This window comes from Cucurbita maxima, unplaced genomic scaffold, assembly GCF_002738345.1.
Source record: "Cucurbita maxima cultivar Rimu unplaced genomic scaffold, Cmax_1.0 Cma_Scf00016, whole genome shotgun sequence".
Classification (NCBI taxonomy): Eukaryota; Viridiplantae; Streptophyta; class Magnoliopsida; order Cucurbitales; family Cucurbitaceae; genus Cucurbita; species Cucurbita maxima.
Window position 1 is genome coordinate 2,818,983 of NW_019272032.1, and position 20,696 is coordinate 2,839,678.

The window sequence follows — 20,696 nt, forward strand, 5'->3', positions numbered from 1 at the left end:
TTTTTTTTTTTTTTTTTTTTTTTTTTTTTGCTATGGTTGATCGTTTGAGAGTTTTCATTGAGTTATAATTTTATTCTTTGACACGTTTCTTCTGCTGTAGCTGTAAGAGTGGCATGATGTGGAAGTTTACCTGATACTGAAATATTTGGTTGGTTGTTTTTGTTTGGTTAATTGGTTGAGGAGGCTCAATTTAATTTCAACCATATCATACATTGAATATGTCTGGTGAATGCTAAGGCTGTCTGTTGGGAAATATAAAGAATTTTATTTTTAACTTGATGCTTTTCTTTCCGGCTTTTTAATATAATGTGCTATTATCTCAGCTAATCGTATTCCCCTTAGCTCGTAGGATAGTAATTGTGTATACGTATGGTACTTGTAGGATAGTGATAGTATACGTTTGGTACTTGTTTCTTATTTTTTTTTAAAATAACTATTGTATATCATGTCGACATTACCAATATACGTGTTCCGGGAACAGCAAAACAAGACTTTGTTATGAGTCAGCTTATTACATGGACCTCTTCTGGAAGTTGTAATTTCGACTATTCATTTTATTTTCAGGATCATTTCGCATTGATGATGGAGCTTCTTGGAGTGATGCCTCGCAAGGTAACGTTTACATACTTATAAATACCATGTTGTCATTATTATATTTATTTGAAAAAGTTTCACTTATTCATATGTTGCTGTTTCTTAAAATATCCGGCACAGATTGCATTAGGTGGCCGCTATTCAAGGGACTACTTCAACAAATATGGTGAGTTGAGGCATATTCGTCAATTGCGCTTTTGGCCTCTTAATAAGGTGTTGACTGAGAAGTATGATTTCAGCGAGCAAGATGCTAATGGCATGGCTGACTTTCTTGTTCCTTTATTGGATTTCTCACCTGAAAAGAGACCAACAGCAGCACAATGTCTCAGCCATCCGTGGTTGAATTCTGTCCCAAGAATTCTTGAATCTTCTGGATCAACCCATCAAAATCAGCCCAAAGATCAGAACGCTTCAACTAAAATAAGCGAGAAGGGCGAGAGAGAAGCTATGGAGATTGGAATGGGAAACATAGCTATTGATGGAACTTCGAAATCGATGTCGTCGAAACAGACATGACTAGAAACGCAACGTACGCAATTTCAGGCTATGTTTCGTGCAGTATAATCCCACTTTGTAGCTCAGGTTTCCATCGGAGTTGGAAACATATTCATGAACGACATGGATTCAGCGTTGTCTTACATGCTATCCGAAGCAATCATCATATTGTGCTTGGAGAGGGTAGACCGGCTTTCGTAGGCCCATCTCGAGTAACTTCAAACAGTGGATTGTTTTGACAGAGAGTGCGTTCGAGTATGGTTTGCATATCTTTACAAACTACTATTATTTCCAGGTCTCTAGTAGCACAACTTTCTGGATCAGAGTTTCTTAATGAAACCTTGAACATATATAAAATATATTTTTGGTGTTAGATTCTTGTCATTTTGTTTATTGTATAATGTTTGTCAATATCGGTTTTCTATTTAAAAATGAACTTTTTCTAGATATTAAAACTTTTCAGATTTAAGGATGGAGGATATCGGGCCCAATCAACAAAATGAGCATCTAGTCGAGTGCCGGATAGACTGGGCAGCCTGAAAAATTTCAGGCCATACAAATACGACGCTTCCCTAAATACAATCATGTGGGGAAGTCGAGGTTGAAGTCGATTGCAAGTCCATAACCTAATCCTATTCTTGACCCTTGAAACCTGTCATGGAGTTGGCCTTGGATTTCAACCTTGTAGAAGCAGAATTGGAGCCAGACCTTGAACATGTAGAAGCTGGTAATGGACTTGTCCATTGTCACAATCGCACTTTTGCAGAATAGCAAGTGTGCGACACTTATTCTAACCTAATGAACAAATCAGTGATGTAAATTTTAGAGTTCGTGGACGATATCGACGTATGCTTGAAAACTTGAGCGAGTTAATACGCTAATTTATTTGATATTTTTTTTCAAGTTCTGTATCTATTAAACACAAAAGTGAGAATTCAAAAACTTGTCTAACTACAATTATTATTAATATTAGATCTATTTTGTTGATATTTTAAAGCATTTTTTCTAAGACATAACAAAAATACTAATTTTTCATTTATTACCATATTGAACTTAAAAACACATGAAAATGTTGGCACAACTTTGACATAATGGTTTATGGATCCTTGTAGGATGGCTATTGTGTAAGCCACTTGTAGTGATAATGAGAAGTGGGCTCTTGGGTGGAACACTTCAATAATGGTTTCGGTGCATGCCGTTCAAACCACTTTGTGAGGATGTCATAAAGTTCTAAACACTTTCCTTCGACCCCTTTTTCTTTTTATACAACTTCCAAGAATATGAGAAAAGCACCAAAACATCTACCTTTCTCTTTTACGACCATTATTGAACGATTCAACTATTCGGGAACTTTCATGTTTGTATCTACTAGAACGTTCAAGTTCATATATTTTAAGTGTTAAGTGATAAATTATGAAATCTCATATCTGTTGGAGAGGGAAATAAAACATTCTTTATAAGGGTGTGGAAACCTCTCCCTAGTAGATGCGTTTAAAAACAGTGAGGCTGATGGTGATACGTAACGGGCCAAAGCGGATAATATCTTCTAGCACTGGACTTGAGCTGTTACAAATGGTATAGAGCCAGACATTGGGCGGTGTGTCAACGAGAATGTTGGACTCCCAAAGGGGTGGATTGTAAGATCCCACATTAATTGGAAAGAGAAACAAAGCATATCTTATAATAATGTGGAAACTTCTTCCTAACACACGTGTTTTAAAACCGTGAAGCTAACGACGATACGTAACGAGTCAAAGCTGACAATATCTGTTAGCAGTATGCTTTATTCAACGAACGTGTTCAACACTAACATCAATACAAGTTCATAAATTCATCTTCAGTGGCATACATGTCATGATGATTTTCATATCCTGTCTATAGTGTTTCATCATCATTATGTGTTGTTTATATATTGTTTAGACGGCCAAGATCAGCATAGTACTTGCTGATCCATCCTTTAATGATGTTAATCTCTGTCTCTCTTTGTTCCACCAACCACTGTGGATCCGTTTCATTTGCTCGTAAAATGTCCAAACAATGAGATCCTGGAAAGTTCAAAACATGTCAGCTCAAAAGAACAAAGCTTTGAAGTTAGAATTTATGAGTTTGAATCAAACCATTAGGCGTATGGAGTGCAAGGAGACTGTCGGATAAGTTACTCAGCACTCTGCATTCACAAAGAGAGAGAGAGTTGAAGTAAAGTTGATTGTTCTTTATGTGTAATAAATGTTGGAGCTTTAGTTTTTGTTTACCCGCCGCTGCTATAAGGGTCCTTGAGTCCATTGGAGAAAATGATGTTGCTGCCAAATCTCTTAAGGATGAGTTTTATGTCCTGAAATTTGGAGACAAAGAAATTGTGAAATTTTTTTGTAAGGGTGTAGAAACTTCTCCCTAGTAAACGTGTTTTAAAAATCTTGAAGGGAAGCTTGAAAGGGAAAGCTCAAAGACGACAATATTGGCTAGTGACTATTACAAATGGTATCAGAGCTAGACACCGGGCGATGTGCCAGCGAAGAGGCGTAGACACGAGACAGTGTGCTAGCAAGGATGCTGAGCTCCGAGAGGATAGATTGTGAGATTCAAGGAGAAAAAAACATTTTTTGCAAGGGTGTGGAAACCTCTCCCTAATATAAAAACCTTGAGAGGAAGCCTAAAGAGGAAAATATCGGCTAGTGGTGGGCCCGAAGGGGGTGGACATGAGGCGGTGTGCCAGCAAGGATGCTAGGTCCTGAGGGGGATGAATTGTGAGATCCATTAACAGAATGGTCGGATGAGCCTCGAAGGGGGGTGGATCCGAGGTGGTGTGCTAGCAAGGACGCGGACTTCGAGGGGGTAGATGTGGGATCTCACATCGATTGGAGAAGGAAATGAGTGCCAACGAAGGCGCTCGCCCCAAGGGAGGGGGTAGATTGTGAGATCCACGTTGGTTGGGGAGGAGAACAAAACATTCTTTATAAGGGTGTAGTTTTAAAATTTTTGAGGAGAAGCCTAAGAGAGAGTCCAAAAAAGACAATATCTACGGTAGATTTGGGCGGTTACAGTACGATGAATAAAGAAAATAAAGAAAATGAGAGAGGTGGTTGAAGTGCATACATGGCCTCCATAATAGGTGGTGACCCAGTGAGGCCTCGGAGACACACCATATAACTTATTGCAGTAATCTATGAAGCTTCCAAGCTCAAAATTGTATGCTGGAAACATAGTATCATTGCCTGTGCTTAATTGCATCACCATTTCACTGCATCTCTGAGTTACACACACAACACAAAAGCTTCTTAAAACGTCCTAAAAGATGAAGCTTTTTAAAGTTCAATGCATCCCACGTCGGTATTCGTATAATAAAAAGATTACCTGCCACCTCCATCCCACATCGGTTTCAGTCTCATCTCTGGGCTGAATCTGGTAGCAGGATAGATTTCCTTTATAAGCAAACACCCCTGCAGCAATTCTGCCAACAATTCCACTTCCAGATGAAGCTCCATCAATGGCATCACAGATTCTAGTGACCGGATATCTTGGTGGGCGGTTGTATTGGGCTGCGGTGGTATACATAGTCCACAAGTAGTCTTTCAGCTGAAAGAAGTTATCCAGAGGACTAGAACAAGAACAACCGATTAGAAGCACAAACTTCATTAAATTTGGATATGAGAAGCCATGAATTATAATACCTGCAGCTGTTGAACTCTTTGCTAAGAATGGAAAGACCATCAGGCTTGGAAGCAATTGTTTCAATCTCGGACCAGGAATCCCGAATAGTTTCATAGCAACTTTCACTAACTTCCTGCAAATTCATTCGCATTTTTGTGTGTTTAAAAAGTTCAAAAGGTTCAAAAGGATGCATTTTTGTTGAAGGGTCTTACTCTGAAATCCTTAGTGGCAATGGAATAGTATGCATTATGTGGCGTGATATCGTCGAAGTAAAGGATTGGAGCTGAAGAAGCAAGAGCTCCAAGGGCCATATGAGGATATTTCAAACGAAACCATGCGGCCAACACTGTTTCCAACAAAACAAAACAAAAAAACATGTTAGGTTAGCCTCACGGTTTTAAAACGCGTTTGCTAGTGAGAGGCTTCCACACCCTTGTAGAAAATGCTTTGTTCCCCTCTCCAATCAATGTGGGATCTCACAATCCACCACTCTTGGTGGCTTAGTGTCCTCGCTAATACGCTGCCTAGTGTATGGCTCTGATACCATTTGCAACAGCTCAAGGCCACCACTAGCAGATATTGTCCGTTTTTGCCCATTACGTATCGCCGTTAGCCTCACGGTTTTAAAACGCGTCTGCTAGGAAGAGGCTTCCACACCCTTACAAGAAATGCTTCGTTCCCCTCAATAACCGATGTGGGATCTCACAATCCACCCCTCTTGAAAGCCCAGCGTCCTCGCTTGCACACTACCCGGTGTCTAGCTCTGTTACCATTTGCAACAGCTTGAAGCCATAGCTAGCAGATATTGTCCGCTTTGGCCCGTTACATATCTCCGTTAGCCTCACGGTTTTAAAACGCGTTTGCTAGGGAGAGGCTTCCACACCCTTATAAGAAATGTTTCGTTCCCCTCTTCAACTGATGTGGGATCTCACAATCCACCCCTCTTGGAGGCCTAGTGTCCTCACTAGCACGCTACTCAGTGTCTAGCTCTGATATCATTTGTGACAACCCAAGGCCATCGCTAGTAGATATTGTCCGTTTTGGCCCGTTACGTATCGTCATCAGTCTCACAGTTTTAAGACACATCTACTAGCAATTTGTTTCCACACCCTTATAAGAACGGCTTCATTCCCCTTTCCAACTGACATGAAATCTCACAATTTTAAATGAGAACCGACTTACTTCCACCATATGATCCACCAAGAACAATCACAGGAGAATATTTAGCATGCAACGTCTTTTTAACATGTATAAGAACATCAGCATAATCTGCCATTGCTTGAGCTGAGTTGAAATAGCCTAAAGTGCTTGCATTCTTCAATGCTACCTCCCTTGATCCAAAGGGTATCGATTTCCCATAATAACGATGCTAACAACAAAACAAAACAAAATCATATAAACCGTCCAAAGCATTAAGTATGAACCACACAAGAACATGAAAGCTCTTACCTCAATATAAACAAGAAGAGCCCCAAATTGAGCAGCATTATCAGTCAAGAATCCTACCACGTTCAAATCTTTATCCAGTGGACCTTCTACTCCCAAGTAGGCAAGAATGGGAGCGCTGGAATTTGCGCCACCCCAATACTTAAAATTGATTATATATCTATGAGCGAACGTGGTGTAGCTTTCAGACCTATAATTGAAGTGATCCAACGTTTGGTCGTAATAAAATGTCTTAAAATCATCCGAAAGAGGCAAGGACAGAGCTTCAGAATCTCTGTCTATTATACTAAGCCTTGGGATTCTGTACTGTGTTGCAGAAACACAGGCTGAAAGGATGAGAAGTAAGCAAGGAAGAAACATCATGACAAAGTGTTTGGTTTGGCTTTCTTCACAAACAAACAGCTCCTTTATATAACAAAAAGTTGCCCGGTTCACGGGTTCGGGTCTCGAACCAGCGGTTCGTAAGCTAGGCCAAGGCGCCTAATGAAAGGCAGTTGAATGGTTGATTCATAGAGGTTTCTGCCAAATAAAGACACTCTTCAACAGTTTCATTCCTAAATATGCAATGAAGATGTTGTCCTTACCAAAAATTTGCTTTTCTAATGCTAAAATCAATTCAAGATTCCTTAGTTTTAGAATAGTGTCTCCTTGAATAAAACTTCTTCGATGGGTCGATTAGAGATGTTGATTGGTTGAGTTGGATCTAGTTGGCTCAGATATTTTTTAGATCTAATCTAATTGTTTGAGTGGTAAAATTTTCAACCCCAACAATACTTCATAAATAATACAATAAAGTTTTTGAGTTCAATTAATTTCGATTGTTTGGACAACTATACGTGTGTGTATATATATAACTCGATTCGAGTTGGTTTAGTTCAATCCAATCGAGTTTCATTTTTCTAATTATCAAGTTTGTTGGTTTGGAAGATCGGAAGCTAAAGCTTATAAAGTAGATGGAAAATTCAACACTAAACCGACCATTGATCCAAGTTTGTGCCATTGAAAAAGTCTTTTGAAAAAACATTAAGTTTTGATACTAACTCGTTTATATACATTTTTTCGTTTAAGATAATTTTAAAATAATTAAATTTATATGGGCTATATTTAAAATCATTTTTGCAACATGTTTTTTATTTATATATAAAAAAAAAATTATGACACGAAAATTATATATAAAAGCGTAAAATTATATATTAAATTATTTTTAAATGATTAAAATTAAAGAAAGTTTGAGGGCAAAATGAATTGAATAAAATTAAAAAAAATTAAATTAAATAAATTAATTAATTAAAAAAAAAAAGAAGGATAAGAGATAAAAATTAAATATGTGGTCGGATCAAAATTAGATATTAATGGAATGAAAATGAAATTTATTAAAATAAAAATATAAAAAAAGTGAAAATTGTTTTCGATGAATTTTTTCATTAAAAATATTTAAAGTAAAATAAGAATTAATATTTTGAGTTTGAAAACTTAAGAATTTAAGTGCAATTAAGTTGGAACCAAGCTGTATTGCACGTGTCTTGTTGTTGGTTAACAAGGTTGTTTGTGACATCTACGGTAGTGGTGCTGGAATGGCTAGCGTATTCAAACGAGGATCGATGGTGGAGAATGGTGACACGTGGCGACGAGGATTAGCAATTGTTCCAACTTCGGTGGACGAGCCCCCTAGAGAGACACAGCTGCATGAGAGTACTAAAAGAATTATGGAGTTGGCAAAATCATCCATAATCATTACAAATTAGAAGGTTAAGAGAGGGGTAGAATCGTCTTTTTTCAATTTTCTCATTCCACCCATGCCCTCACATGAAGGATGAAACCATTTTTCTATTAATTTTTTTTTTAAATCTAAATTGGAATTTATAATTTCAACTCAACTTTATTTTGTTTATTTTCTAGTTTAGCATTATTTTTTTTTTTTGTTAATAATATTATAAAAGAGTTGAATAAATTTTAATTAAAAAAAAATTGTGCATTTCATTTCACAAAAACATTAGGTAATAGAAACAATTTATTTTGGGCTTCCTTAAGAAAAGTATATAGTTCAACCATAAATTAAATTGCTAATACGAGCAAAGGATTTAGAGAAAATAAAAATAAAAGTGTTTTTGAGAGTGGAACTAGAAAAGGTAAGTTTTATCATTCTCAAAATTCCTCTAATAAGGTTTCTAAATCCACTCATCGTATTTATTCTCGCTAGATTAATCAATAATAGAGATTACATATATTATTTCAATCGTCCATCATTGAATAATAAACTTTATATGTATAGAAATTTGGACGAGAAGAATCAGTAAGACACCTGGATGGATGGATGGAACAAGAGGAGGAAGATCAACGAATCTCACTATTAGTCCATCATTTTTTGTCTTTATTGTCATCTAATTTGTCATAAGGAGTAAGCACGAATCACTTCTAGAATAGGCGCATGACACATCGGACACTTTCCTCTTGCTTCGACCAACTCGTTAGCACATTTTGTACATGTGCACATGTGCCCGCATCTATAGGTTGTAAATGAGAAAATATAAGTTAAATGAAACTTAAACTAGAGAGTCATACAAAAATGGTCGGAAATTTTTTTGGAATTACCTGTACAACAAAGCATCAATATGGTTATCACAGCATATACAACAAATTCCTTTCCTTACTCGGTCCCATTTGGGTTCTTCGTCTGGCAAACTGTCTTCAAATATCTCTGTTCAGGGACATTATATGCAGCAAAATCAGTCGAATGACATGTGAAAGTGATATCATATAAGTGACCATAACACTAAAGACTATCCCATCCTCCCTCCACCCATGCTAAATAACCATTTGAGTAAAGTATGATATAGTTCAGTGGTTCAAGGCAGGAGTCACATTAAAAAAACAAAAGTCCATGTCAAATTTTGGAAAAATATAATATCCACGACATAATCTAAGTACGATGTTCTATCTTTATTTAGGGGTGGGGTGGGTTCCAGAGACAGCTTGTTACCTGATCAAATCTAAATGACGTAAAAACTAAAGAATTCTGTTGCATTAAGAATGAAGGCAAACCTTCTGAACCAAATGTTCGGTTCAGTGCAAAAGAAACTTCTTGCTTAATTGAGCGTTGCAACTCAAGTTGCATGTCCATACATGTCTCCAACATTCTCTGTAGGTTGCTCATCCTCTGCTGTAGCCTAGACATGTCGATCCTCAAATCGTTAATGATCTCCCAGTCCTGTAAAATTCAGCAACAACATCAAATTTAAAAGAATAATAATAACAAGAAAATAAAGAACGAAAAAAAGATAACTAGATTATTTAACAACCAACACTGACTTCACCTAATAGACAATTTCAATAATTCTAAATAGAATTATAGAATCGCTATTCATCAATCGTTTACCATTGATATTTGCATGTTTTCGTATCTCTTTTATTTACTTTGATCCTACTGATTTCACCCAAAAAGACAACAAACAAGGGAATAATGATGACACATACCGCTCCAAACTGCTGACGGAAATCATGCCTTGACCAACTATCATGACTCAATTCATGATCCCAAAGTTGTCGAGGGGGCATTGCAGGTGGTAGAGGCAAATCAAGTGGATGGCTCTCAGCAGAACCCGCTTGACCTATAGTCTGCCTGTCGTGCTCTTGCTCTTGTTCTGTAGACGTGTAAGGGGACATCATCTCGTCTAGATCCCCATTACTGGTACTGTGACCTCGCCTGTCTATGTAAGATCGAATTAACCGGTCAAGGCTTTCTCGGAAACCACTACTGAGAAGAGTAGAGACACTTCTCCTGCATAATAAAGAAAAATAGTCCACATGTAAATTCATCATTTGTCTGAATTCAGCAAGGCAGGTTGTGATATAAAATTTTTTATACCTGTTTAAAAGTTCTCGGATTTCCCCATTATGCACATTATTCTCTTCAGGAAAATAAAAGGTCTCCAACCTTTGGCTGGATGTAGCCTCCCGATTAGGAGAGCCTTCTAACCAATTAGGCACATCCTCCATAAAGATAACATTTTCATGTGAAGCTCCAGGTGCATTTTGCAGATGAATATCTCCTCTATGTGTCGTACTCAAGAATTCTCCAGACCAATTAGTAGTGATGCTTTCCAACTGAGTTTCGTTTATATCTTCTTCAATGCTATTTTCCCATTCATCCGGTTGAAAACCAGATTCGTGCCAATCATTTGGCTCAACTCCCATACCTAGTTCTTCATTCAGTTCCTCATGAGAAGTAGATTCCAGCGGATCTACATTTTCAAGATCATTGTCCTGAAAACTTCCAGAATGATCTGATAATACTCCAATATCATCATTTTCCTCATGGGTATCAATTTGTTCAATGGAAGATTCGACATCTAGTACGCTAGTATGGTCCTCGACATGAATTTGAGGAACTTCACGGTATAAAATATTTGCAGCAGTTTCTTGAAAAATTCTTCTCATACGTTGTCCTGAATCTTCTCTCATCTCCATCGAGTTGATATCAGCTGTTTGGCTGGCTAAACCATTTTCTGCAACCTGTTCTTGTGTACTTTCTACCGCATCAAGCGATGCTTCCCTACCTTCAACAGTACTTCCTTCTAGATCATATCTAACTTTAGTGAGACCAATGCTATAAGAGCCTGCGTTATGACTTTCCACGTTACTTGGCCCAGAACGTCCAGGAAGATCATCTAGGACCTCAAAACTCCTTGTACGATTCAGGTCAGTTAGAGAATCACCATCATCACTGTTATATGTGGTGTCAGAATGTCGGCTACTTGCTTGATCTTGAATAGAATTATCCAATCTGGAGAAGAATCCTTCCCTAATTCAAAGAAAGTCAAAATATCATTGCTATTATCAAAAGGGATAGGAAAAACAATTGGCAAAAATTGGCAAAAATTCAAGGTTGACACTCAAGGAAACAATACACGACTCTCACAACATTTGGAAGCTCCCAATCAAAGAATGTTAGTCTTCCAAGCAGGTAGCTAGTTTTGGACCTAAGACTTCTTGGTTAAAGTTAACGACCCTTAACCACAATGACCAATAATTAGATTTGTGTTTTTCTCGACTATAACTGGTAATGAATTCAAGTTCAACGTCCATCAATGTTAACATTAATGCAGAAAAAGACGTTGGTAATAACGAAGGTTTATAAGCTCTAGGTTTAGTTTAACCAAATTAAGACACAATAATCAGTGATCTCATAACTTTTGGATTGAGGAAATACAATCGCATATGAAATTGATTACTATTTTTTATACCTCTATAATTCAGAAAAATTTAGTTTCCTAATAATGTAATTAGCATTAAGGATGTCGTTAGACATTAGATATTTCATCTTACATGCTAATGATGATTGGAGTGACATTGATGAGACATTCGTAGCAATTTACATGGCAGTAATTTGACACTAGTTGCCCATTCTCGAAGTTTCTCTTATCTACAAGGCAATATAGGATTGAAAAAATAGAATGCAGCAGAGTAATATCTAAGGTAGAGCTGTAAAAGAAAGAGAGTGGAGACTGTATAATTCCAATAATCACCCTTTGAAATCAAATTTTTAAAATGAGAAAAACCCATAAACTATCAAGAATATGAAGGAAAAAATCTAGGCAACTTGAACACCATTAACAGAGTGATTTGATTGTTCCTCCGTTGAAGTTGAACTAAACCTCCAGAAATAATACTACATAACGTTGGTAATCTAAAGTAGAAAAAAACTCGAGTGAAATGTAACAAAGCGTCAGAAGTACCTCAAACCAGAGACTGTATGTCTTAGCCTTAAAAGGCCCAACTCGGATTCAGCAACAGATACAGATCTCGCATTTTCAGTCAATCTATTGTTTCGCAAGAATCTACTTTTGAGTAATGACTGCAAAATAATATCCCATGATTGTTTATTTAGCGCTGATAATTATAGGTGCACTCAAAGGAACCACAGAAAAAACCCACCATTTCTCACAAGTGACGGGGAAGCATGCATACAGTTTGCTTCAACTCTAATAAACATGTTGATGAGCGAGCTCATGAATAATTAGGAACTTCGTTCTAAAGTATAACAATTTAAGAGTCCAAAAACAGCGAAAAAAGGACTTGTCTAACCTGAATGCGGTTGCGATGAGCAAAGCCTGATACAGCTTGTTGCTCTGACAATAGTTGAATTTCTGCCTGTCTTTCTCTCTCAGCCTTCTTGACCATATCAAGGAGAGCTTGTCTGCCACATAACCTGCGAATACCCCTCCTAGCACGCTGGATCCGGCCTTCGTGCTGATTTCCAACCAATCCATCACAAATTTGTGCAACCTGAGTACCTACCTCAGCAGTTTGGACTTCCCCATTTCCATCATGAGTGCCTCTCTGCTGGCTATTCTTTTGCACCCACTCTCTTATCATTCGCACCCTCTCCTGCTCTGTTTCACCAAGCCACTCTGCCCTTGAGCCGTTACTCATTTGGGAAACGTTAGGTGAATGTTCCCCCACGCCACTATTCATCCATTCTCTAAAAATTTGCCTAACCCTCTCCCTCTCAACAACCCCAAATTCACCAGAATCCTCATCATCATTTTGTGAAGCAGTTTGTATGTCGGACCATGTGTCAGTATCATTCTCATTGATATTCATCCCCATATTCTCTGAATCATCCCCCCGTACAGTACTTTGCCTTTCAGCTGCATCATTTCTTGAGAGATCAATAGATCTTTCACTAGCTCTCTCCTCTGTGCCTCTCACCACTTGCTCATCCTCAAGTCCTCGCCATATACGTAGAAGAGAGGATGCCCGGGTGCTTATGTTACTTTCATTTCCTAACTGCCTTGATGCTTGAGATTGAGATTCTCTAATAAATGAAGAATCATGAACAGAGACATTATGTAGACCAGCAATAGCCATTTTTCAATAAACTATTGATTTAATCTTTCAATCCGTCACTGAAAATTCATAAGTAGGCACAAGCTAATTAGAAGTTAGAGTTTGGATGATTCATTGAAGATCAGGATCATTGTATCTGTGAGAATTGATGGTCGTCATGTTCCTCATCTTTGTGAAGAAGTACACGGTCATCCTTTTCAATCTCTATACGAGAAGAAAAATTCAAGAATACAGTTTCATCGTTGATTTCCTCTGGCATTGAATCCACTAACCTTGTGAAAACTCATCGTATGTACATTGCTTCCTCGAATTCACTGCATCAAAAACCAAAGAGATTCGTTACTCCTATTATTCAGCCTCAACGAGGTATAACGCGAGCGTTACGGATCAGAGAAGATAAGAGTACAAGTTACAGACGCAGCTGAATACCCAGAGACAACGAACTAGAGAACATTTTTAATAAACTCACAAACAATCGAAACCAGAATTCAAATCAATCTATCACTGCCCTAATAATTTCTCAGGAAATTGTAAAGAACAAACAAATAGAACGCGGTTTTGACTCCCAAAATTTCCACCATTAATAGATTCAAACGCTCTGCTCTTCAAAAGAAAAATCCTAGTACACAACGCTGTCCATCAGTCAACACAATTTCTTCTAATCCAATTATCAAAATCAAAAGATTTCAGCCTTCCGTTACATTCGTTTCCCCCGCCTTTCCAGCCAATAAGAAGAAAAATAAAATCAAAACGGAACAATAACAGCTAAATCCACGTTCAATTTCACGAACCACTCAAAGAAACGAATCACAATCCACACAGAGATCAACAAACTGAACGAAACATCACCATAATCATCATCAGAAGAAGAAGTCATTGAAACACAAAGCTGCCATCCGTAATCGATTCGAAAACTAACACTTCCTGTTTCCAGTGATCTGAAAAGAGCTGATATGCGAAAAAGAGAAGAAAAACGTACCAATGAAGCCCCCTGCCTGTGGTTTCTAAGCAAAGGAAACGAAATCTAAGCTGTAAAGAAAGTTACAGAGAGAGAGAGAGAGATAGAGAGCGCGGCGACTTATGAAATATTAAACCCACACCACAACACGTCACCGTTTTGTTCCTCTTACTCAGAAAATTTGCCGTAATTCTAACGTCTATAATATTCAGAGAGAGGCCATATCACCGATCCACGTGGCACGACTCCCTTTCTTCCAGATCAAAAAATTAATTATCTTTTTTTTCCTTTCCTTTTCGGAACGTTCTGTCGCTTTTCAAATTTAACTTGAAAGTAAATAAAAAATAAAATCAAGAAATTCCCCAACCTTTATCCGACACGTCGTTCCCGTTTTCAAGGGTTGTCGGTAGTACAGTCAAGACTATTAGTGCCTATTTGGAGGCTACTTATTTAAACTTTGCTCTATGTATAATTATATATATATATATATATATATATATATATATATATATATATATATATTTTGCCAATCATATATTTCTTTTTTATTTTGAAAAATACTCGAAAAATAATATTTGATTTTTTTTTTCAAATTACTTTGTAAAATATAATTTTAAAATCTTAAAACTTAATGAAAATTAGAAAAATACTAGAAAAAAAAAATTATTTCAAAGACCATCTGACTCGATTTTAATCTTGAATAAATTATGAATTCTTGCATGTGAAGAGGCTTGTCTTTTAATTCGCACGAGTAAAAATGACTTTTATAGTATATTCATCTTACATATCATTTTTGACCAAATATGAATCCGAAAACATAATCTTACACGATGAGTAATTTCCTTCATCGGTCAATTTTAAGACGTCAACTTAGGTCAAAAGTCAAAGGCCCCTTTATTGTCTGCTGTTTTTCAAACTCTTCACTAATTTCCCCGCTAAAAAATAATAATAATAATTATAACCCATAAAATTATTTATTATTTATATTTATTGCAAGCTCATTTCCGACCAAAAACCCTACAGCCCTCCTTTACTCACTCAACACTCCACGAAAAGCAAAACAAAATAATAATAATAATAATAATAATAATCATTATTTTTTTTTAAATACTTATAGATAAAAAGCCAAAGCTCTAGGAGCATATGATAGAGTGCATGAAATCTATGAATAAAATCATTATCTTATCCTAAGTTTACCCAAAAGCTGTGTATTTATTAAATAATGGCTGCTACCTAAAGTTCATTTTTAGGGTTTTGCATAATTATTTTAATTATTAAAGTAAAATTAAAGTTGGCCAATGATAATTCTAACTCCTTTTTATTATTATTATTATTTATTTTTCATTTTTCTAATTCATTTTGTTGCTTTTTTCAACTGCGCCTGGTTTATTTATATAATATTCCACCAATTATTTCAGTCAATTTTTTTATTTATATAAATATAAAAGAAAAAGTAATTATGATTTATGACGGCTATTTTCATTTTAGACCTATTTAAACAATTTTATCTTAATAATTTAACAAACAAATTATATGAACATTAACTAAGTATAATAAGATCTAAACCTATTTTTTGTCGAAATTAGAGATGAATACAAACTTTTTATGAGAGGCAGCTGATTGATTGATGTTCCTAAGGAGGACAAACAAAAGAATCTTAATTACCAAATTGACTCGTTCCTTATGGATTAATACGTAGTCACGTTTGATTCCAACAAATAATTTCATATACGTTATTCTTAATTTAGATGTGCCATACAATATAACGACACTAAAATCAATTTGTAATTTTATTCTCGATCGTTCATTTTGTCGGTGTATGTCCACGACATTTTTATTCGATTGTGGATATGTAATACTTTATGTTTGAGATTTAGATATGAATCGTTTATAATTCACATTAGGGATGTACACGAGTTGGGTGGAAAAAAATCTTTGAGACTAACTCTCGAAATTTGGAGTTGGTTGGGTTGGTGACCTGAGCAACTCCAGTATAGTTCACAACCAACACAATCCAATACTTCAAGTTTGTCCGTTGTTCTTCTGTTTTTATTTATTATTAAAAAAATTATATTTATCCATTATACATATTACATTAATACCTAAATCTCACTTTACACGTTACAATGCATTAATAACATTTGTTACAAACATTAACATTCTTAATTTTTTTTTAAACTATGTTTGGGCTGTAACCCTAAACCTAACAAAAAGAATGTGAACCCGTCAAATCGAATCAATTTTTTTCTTGAGTTTTCCAAAAATTCAACTTAACCCCATTTGACTTACCTTTATGGTCTGGGTTTAGTAGTCTAAATTGGTCAGAGTATCGAATCATATGAACCCCATTTGACTTCAGAAGTCCCCATGACACGACCACGTTGCTAAGAGTAAAGATCATCTACATAGACTAACACAGATTCTTTTAACATATTTTTGTCTTAGATCATATGCTTTTCGATACAATTCTTGCACCCTAAACCTTAGAACGTAAGATATTCCAAATTAATTTACTTACGAAATAATTGAAAATTATTAAAAAGGAGATGACAAATCAGAAAAGAACAAAGATAGGTGTTGGGGGAAAAGAAGTGGATAGAAAGAATGAGACAATGGGAAAGAAGATAGAAAAGTTAATTGGTAGGAAGAACACACACATAATTTTGAGTGTTAGGTTAACTGTCTTTCAGTCTTTCCCTTATAATTTTGTTTGTCCTCTCCTCACCTCACATTCTTCCCATATGCCTTTGCCTTTTATATCATTCTTATCAAACCCCCTGTCCCCACAACGGTCGAATAGCTTAACTGGCATGACTAAATCGTGCATGACAATCTAGACACGGTTGCACAATTTTTGACACTGTACTAAAACAAAACTAGTTGGAACATTTTTATAACCTTTTTTACTATAAGAATTTTGAATGTACACCCCTGTATTTATAATCCAATATGAACATAGCTCAACCTAAATAGAGGAAAAAGCTAACAAAATTTATAGGTACCCTTTTTAAAGGTGGGTGAAAATCAATTACGTCCATTAAACGTCAATTTTTCTTCATGTCCACCTTATTACTTCCTTATCCTACATCTTTCTCCTCTTTCAGTAGACTAACTCAAAAGTTAAAAAAGAGAACATTGCTAAGTAGTGGGTACGTCCGTGACAAATCTAATCAAAATCATTTAATTGTTTTAATTCTAGACATCTCGAAAACATACTTTAAAAAATTTCATCCGTCGGTGTATTAAAAATTAATATAAGATCCAAAAAAAAAATTAAAAAGGGATATAATTTAAAAGGATTTCCTAATTAGAAAGCTAACCCAAGTTTAAAGCCATGATTAATTAAGACCTAATCCCTCAATTAAGACATTATTTATATTCGTACCTAATTTTCAGTGATAGATCCATTTGTCACCTTTTTTTTTTCTTTCAATAAAAAAATAAAATAAAATTTTATTTTTAATTTAAAAAAGTGGGACAAAACTAGAAATTTGATATATTTATTTATTTTATTTATTTATTTATTTTATAAATGGATGCATTATAAGTTAAGGAACCAATCCCTTGTTTTCTTTTAGCAACGTGGTGTTTTCTATGCCAATGCTCTAGGGATTTAAATATGAAAAATATGTTTTTTTTTCACAATTATGTCCAATATTATCGAGCTCGTCATAGGTGTGCTAGACGTGTGTTAGTAAGTCACATCATCTCAAATTAATTTGAAATCAAATAAAAAAAATCAATGCCGACAAAATCATTTTTTTAAAAGAAATAATTGATAAAATAAATTACTCATTTAATTTTTTTATAACGAGATATTACATCCAAATAAAAATGATGAAAAAAATAGTATATAATAGAATATTATTATTTACGTCATTGGTTTTTTTTTAAATTATTATTATTATTATTATTTTCATATATGACGCCATAAGTGAGTTAGTGGGTCACATCGTTCACGGATTAACTTTAATAATAATAACTTTAATTGGTGGAGAGAATTAAAGGGAGAAATGATAATAACCCTAATCTCAACGTATAATAATTAATAATGATAGAATTTGAGGAGGAAAATAATAAATACGATATGGAATAATGATGGATATACTTGCTGACGTGGCAAGTCATGAATAATAAAATTTCTTTTTGAAGGAAAATAATAATAATAATAAGAGTCGTTACTACAAACAATGTAGTTAAAATTGAGAGTCTAAATGTTTTGAAACATGTTAAATCGATGAACATATGAAAAAGTTGATAGAAACACTGATATATTGATGAAAATTTAGAGTCATAACTTAATTCGATAAGCATACGAGAGTCTACATATAGGTCTGTTTTGTAGATTTAATAGAAATTTATCCAACCAAATTCATATGGAACCGAAATTTAAAATATGGAATTATGGAGTAATTTGTTTGAATCCTACCGAATCAACTTAGCTTTGTAATTTGCTAAATCAATGGCAATGATGGAGCCGAAACTTGCGTAATAGCCTAGTGTTACGACCTTAGTGCCTATGTTGTCTTGTCGTTGACCGACCGAACCAGTAATTTTTCTGAAACTACATGTCGTTTACTAACCCATGTGGACCTTCGTCGGCCCATCTTTATAATAATGGGCCGGGCACAAATTCTGTTAATTGTTACACACAAATTGGGCTCTCTTGCAAATATAGTTTGGGACCATAAGAGAAATTATCCATTTTAAAGGGTCCAATTTGAAAATTGGCAATATATAATTTGAAAAAATCATATTTTTTTTTTAAAACTTATGATATTGTAAATAAACGCTTCAAAACTACCCTTGGAGTACGAAGTCCGTTCAACGATGGATGAAAAGTCAGCCGGTCTAATTATAATTTTTTTCAACCTTAATCAAAATAAGCGTTTGAGTCCTGTCATATCATCCCATATCAACGTCATGTCAAATTTTCATTAATTATTCTAAAGAGTTGTAGTCCCGTGGAAGGGTGAGTAGGAGTACAGTTCCTAATGGCCAATGTATCGATATGTTATACTCCCCTTAAATGTCACATCCCACTAACTTGTGAAATATGTGTTAATATTTTAAATTTTAAATTTATTGTTCGAGAAAAAATGACATATTTTCATAATTATTAAATTAAAAAATAAAAATTTCACGAGTCAGCTTATAATTAGAGGAAAATCGAGACAATTTTTGTTTAACGAACTTAAAAATTTATCGAAAAATTATAATTTATTTTTATTGTTATTTTATTTTAAATATTGTTTGTGACGCTTGGTGAGTGTGAGATGGCGCATGTCAGAGCCCCAAGGGGTGTTGGGGCAGCCCGATCTGACCCTCCAACAAATTAAATGAAAGGGAAACAGAGGTGACCGACGCAACAAGTCACCCGCTGCCCTGTCCTGCCCTGCCCGGGCCGACGCATATACCTCGAAGATGCGACTTCAAAAAGTTTAAACCCACTTGCCCAACTCCTTTAATTTAGTCATCTCTGAAGCTACAACCACTTCACTCAAATTCCTCAGCGCCGCCGTCACCGCCCATTTACGATCAGCCATGATGGGGATGACAATCTGGGTTCACGGCGGCCGGAGGCGGAGAAATGGAGTATGCAAAGCAAGCTAACCCAGATTGTCACCCCATCATAGGTGATCATAGATGGGCGGTGACGGCGGCGCTGGATGTTAGGAAGACCACGGCGGCGGAGGAGAAATGGAGTATGCAAAGCAAGCTGAACCCAGATTGTCACCCCATCATAGGTGATCATAGATGGGCGGTGACGGCGGCGCTGGATGTTAGGAAGACCACGGCGGCGGAGGAGAAATGGAGTATGCAAAGCAAGCTGAACCCAGATTGTCACCCCATCATAGGTGATCATAGATGGGCGGTGACGGCGGCGCTGGATGTTAGGAAGACCACGGCGGCGGAGGAGAAATGGAGTATGCAAAGCAAGCTGAACCCAGATTGTCACCCCATCATAGGTGATCATAGATGGGCGGTGACGGCGGCGCTGGATGTTAGGAAGACCACGGCGGCGGAGGAGAAATGGAGTATGCAAAGCAAGCTGAATCTGTTGACAGGGCTTGTTGTATTTGCAGGGCAATTCCGATCCTTTTGGCATTTTCATACTTTGGACCTGTAATTTCCACCGGATTCGCAGGTTTATTAACCCTTTTTTTTTTTTTTTTTTTTGCTTGAATAATGTCTGCTCGTTTCTGTGTTGGAATTATTGATTCCAAATTTGTAACTTAAATTAAATGGGATAAAATATAACTTAAAATTATATTTAGTCTCTGTATTTTTTTATCTTTTATTTCATGAAAATTATTATTATTATTATTTAACCAGCTTCGATAAAAAAAGAATAAAAAAAAATTCAAAATAAAAATAAGAAAAAAACGCAAATTTAATATTTTGGTATCCAAAACCCAGAGCGGTCCGGTTTCATTGCATTCCCTTTAGAATACCGAACCGTTGCGGTTCTTGTTCACATAATCGTGATATGGGCCTTATGCATTGTGAATCCGGCCCAGTTCTGGTAAATCTCCCGCGAATTCCACGGTGTATATTAGAAAATTAAAAAACGGAAAATATATTTGGCAAGCTGTGATTGGCTGATGCGCGATTCTGTATGACGTGTAAAGATCCTCTTAGGTCTAAGCCGCGAAAATTATAAAGTTAAAAAAATTATTTATTTATTTACAACGTGGAGCTGCGT

The 20,696-nt window shown here is 35.9% G+C and overlaps 3 protein-coding genes across 7 annotated transcripts in view; 1 reads left to right on the top strand and 2 right to left on the bottom strand.

Annotated features, from left to right (window-relative positions):
- Positions 1–1,462, top strand: part of LOC111491183 (serine/threonine-protein kinase SRPK-like) — a 4,415-nt gene extending 2,953 nt beyond the window's left edge. For 2 of the 3 annotated variants that reach the window (XM_023139973.1, XM_023139974.1), the window contains exons 3-4: positions 565–612; positions 715–1,462. In XM_023139973.1, coding sequence (XP_022995741.1) covers positions 565–612; positions 715–1,110 — 444 coding nt within the window. In that variant the 3' untranslated portion in view covers positions 1,111–1,462. The remainder of the gene's footprint in view (positions 1–564; positions 613–714) is intronic. The other variant, XM_023139975.1, reaches the window with a different exon arrangement.
- A 1,435-nt stretch (positions 1,463–2,897) lies between these two features.
- On the bottom strand, positions 2,898–6,552 carry LOC111491631 (lysosomal Pro-X carboxypeptidase-like). The gene is made up of 9 exons (XM_023140628.1): positions 6,187–6,552; positions 5,920–6,106; positions 4,950–5,083; positions 4,758–4,870; positions 4,441–4,684; positions 4,183–4,335; positions 3,342–3,421; positions 3,207–3,256; positions 2,898–3,134 (listed from the first exon to the last, which is right to left on the bottom strand). Exons 1-9 carry the CDS (start codon positions 6,544–6,546, stop codon positions 2,995–2,997), a joined length of 1,461 nt encoding a protein of 486 aa, XP_022996396.1. The 5' UTR covers positions 6,547–6,552; the 3' UTR covers positions 2,898–2,994.
- A 1,765-nt stretch (positions 6,553–8,317) lies between these two features.
- On the bottom strand, positions 8,318–14,135 carry LOC111491630. 3 transcript variants are annotated; one of them, XM_023140627.1, is made up of 9 exons: positions 14,012–14,135; positions 12,268–13,346; positions 11,919–12,037; positions 10,628–10,984; positions 10,049–10,513; positions 9,658–9,961; positions 9,226–9,391; positions 8,776–8,881; positions 8,318–8,687 (listed from the first exon to the last, which is right to left on the bottom strand). In XM_023140627.1, the coding sequence occupies exons 2-9, from the start codon at positions 13,051–13,053 to the stop codon at positions 8,573–8,575; spliced, it is 2,418 nt and encodes an 805-aa protein (XP_022996395.1). In that variant the 5' UTR covers positions 13,054–13,346; positions 14,012–14,135; the 3' UTR covers positions 8,318–8,572. The 3 variants fall into 3 exon arrangements, with proteins under 3 accessions (XP_022996395.1, XP_022996393.1, XP_022996394.1); XM_023140625.1 differs by having other exon boundaries at positions 10,049–10,984; XM_023140626.1 differs by lacking the exon at positions 14,012–14,135 and adding an exon at positions 13,882–13,993 and having other exon boundaries at positions 10,049–10,984.
- Between the last annotated feature and the right edge of the window lie 6,561 nt (positions 14,136–20,696).